The sequence below is a fragment of the Aplysia californica genome, unplaced genomic scaffold (assembly GCF_000002075.1).
Source record: "Aplysia californica isolate F4 #8 unplaced genomic scaffold, AplCal3.0 scaffold00345, whole genome shotgun sequence".
NCBI classification, from domain to species: Eukaryota; Metazoa; Mollusca; class Gastropoda; order Aplysiida; family Aplysiidae; genus Aplysia; species Aplysia californica.
In genome coordinates this window covers 433,415-436,128 of record NW_004797615.1, presented here as the reverse complement: position 1 = coordinate 436,128, position 2,714 = coordinate 433,415, and the positions used below count along the sequence as shown (strand labels likewise).

General features: G+C 37.5%; 1 protein-coding gene across 1 annotated transcript in view; it reads right to left on the bottom strand.

The window, feature by feature from the left end:
* LOC101852030 (low molecular weight phosphotyrosine protein phosphatase) overlaps window positions 1–421 on the bottom strand; it is a gene marked incomplete at its 5' end in the record, with an annotated part of 6,805 nt that extends 6,384 nt beyond the window's left edge. The window contains 1 exon segment of the mRNA XM_005102856.3: window positions 173–421. Within this exon segment, the coding sequence (XP_005102913.1) occupies window positions 173–203 (31 nt within the window).
* Between the last annotated feature and the right edge of the window lie 2,293 nt (window positions 422–2,714).

Below are 2,714 nucleotides of genomic sequence, written 5' to 3'. Positions count from 1 at the left end.
ATGACAGCATCCCTGAGCATCGCCGTTGCAGCGATCACAGCGCGTAGGTGTTTTCGTGCCCCGCGAAACAATGCATTGTTGTTAGGGAGCGCCACCAAGAGTGTCACCTCTCTATTTCTGTAAACCCTCTCTGGTAGTAAGTATGGCATATGAGGGGTTGGCCTATACTTACCAAAGCACACAAACAGAACTGACTTGGACATCCTACTACTTAACTTTCAGACCCAGCCCTAGATCCAACACTGGTCCTTTGCCTTTTCAGACTGTGATCAATCAAATTAAAATTCTTGGTGTGCTTGACTCCTGAACAGGATGTTACAGTTCTACAGCCTCTAAGCGGTATTATAATCTATCAAGTCTATGACTAACATCTATTATTGCCCCTGCCTCTCCTAAACAGACTTCTAAGTCAAAGGTGACTCTTGACAAATTAATAAAGCAGCTTGAATTTCCAAGCTTAAATTTAGAGTAATTAACGGCCTACTATTATTTATTACTGTTCATGGCAATCATGGTGTTACTAGAGCTAAATTCTACTAGATCTAATTCTAGATCTAGATATCTAGATCTAGATCTAGATCTAGATCTAATTAATTACGAATTATTCTGAGGTAACACTACAGTCTACAGGCCTCATCTGAAACGCTTTTACTTTGCACATATATATATATAGAAATCTATAATCCTCCTCTAAATTTCGCAATCTTGACAGCCACGCACTCTAAACTACGACACTACGTAGCTCTCCTATAATATCGTCTCTGTAATAATAATAATGCAGCCTAATAATATAGTTATAAATATAATGATCCCTCAGTCGAGTCAGTGTGCAGTGAATTGAACTTTAGCCACTAGCCAAGGCTACTCTGCTAGGCCTACGTTCAAACTTCAAACTACATTGGCGAAAGAAAACGTTTTGTTGATTCTTCAGTGTTGGGTGACAGTTTATAGTAGTATAAAAAATGCACAGAATTCTACACTTAAGTGTAGAATTCTGTGAAAAAATGTAAACAGTGAAATCTTTGACTGTCGCAACAATAGTTCCTGTTGCAGTAGCCTGCAGTTTTCAGCAGTAATAGCCTATTATTATTTTGCCGTGACAATTTCTTTCTGAGTCAAAGTCCGAGATTTTTATTAATTATTATTGTAGAAAGGTTACTGACATTAGTGCACTCGGTAATCCCCAAATTTTGCTATATGGATCCATATAAATTTGAAGTCAATTTCAGGTCTTAAAAATAATGTGTTATTTTTTACAAATATATAAAGTGAACAAGCAAAAATGACAGTAGGGCCTTGGTTTCTTTGGTGCAGGGACTCGACCAACTCCAGTTCCGACGCCGAGTAAAGCAAATCAAGAACCACCACTCTCTTCTCCGCGGTTTGGGTTTGTTTAGTGCCAACGCCTGCGCCCTGCAGTCTGCAGTCTGTGTTTGTCGACTTGCTGATTTAACATTTGAATAAAAGCGACGTAAGTGGGTACTTTGCTCTTGTGTGCACATGCTAGAGCATTTTAAAATGATTATGATGTGTTCCCGTGTCTTCATCTAGATCTAGATCTAGATCTAGCACTGGGTAGTGACTCCCCATGGCCATGTCGTGACTAGAGTCTCAGTCTAGATTATAGATCTAGATCTAGATCTAGATCTAGTCTAGATCTAGATCTAGATATCTACATTCTTAGTCTAGATTCTAGACTGCCTGACAAGGGTTCAACTCGAATCTAATCTAGAATCTAGATCTAGATTCTAGATCTAGACTAGATCTAGATTCTAGATCTAGACTAGATCTAGATCTAGTAATTATTCAGGTGTAAAATACATGCAAGTCAGTAAGGCACCTTTTTGGGGGTTTTGTCTGAAATAAAAAAAATACTTTAGGCATTGCAAACTAAAAATTTCATATTTACAATTCGCCATCAATATTAAGTAGAATCTAGACTAGATCTAGATTCTAGATCTAGAATCTAGATCTAGATCTACATAGCCAAAAAAAGTCTTAAGAGTACGGCTAGCCTGCCAGTCTAACCATCTTATAGTTATAGGACCTAGATTCTAGATCTATTAACATTAGAAAACAGGTCTCATTAGATCTAGATCTAGATCCAATATCTTGTAATTATTCAGGTTTAAAATACATGATGCACTGTCATTAAGATTAAGGCACCTGGTTTCGTCTCAAATACAAAATATAGGTTACTTAGGTACTGCAAACTAAAAATGTATAATTTACCATTCAGTAGGCCTATATTTTTGGGGGGTCAGTCTAGCCATCATATTAAAAATAAGTATGGCTAGCCCAGCTGTCGGTACTTAAGTACGGCTAGCCTAGCAGTCTAGCCGTCATTAAGTACGGCTAGCTAGCCTCTTCCATTTTTTAATGATTATAGGCCTACATTTCAAACATTATTTTGTGCAGTTTTGTAGACTCTGGTTTTTGCACTCACTCACATTTTGTTAGGAGGATATATATATTGAAGTGGCTAGCCGTACTTAGATCTAGGTTTGGCCCTATCGACTCAAGCCTGTTAAGTACACAGGTGTCTCATTAGATCTAGATCTAGATCTAGTAATTATTCAGGTTCAAATACACATGCAAGTTAGTAAGGCACCTTTTGGTTTATGTCTGAAATACAAATACTTTAGGCATTGCAAACTGAAAATTTCATTTACAATTCAGCCATCAATATTAAGTACGGCTAGCCTGACAGTCTA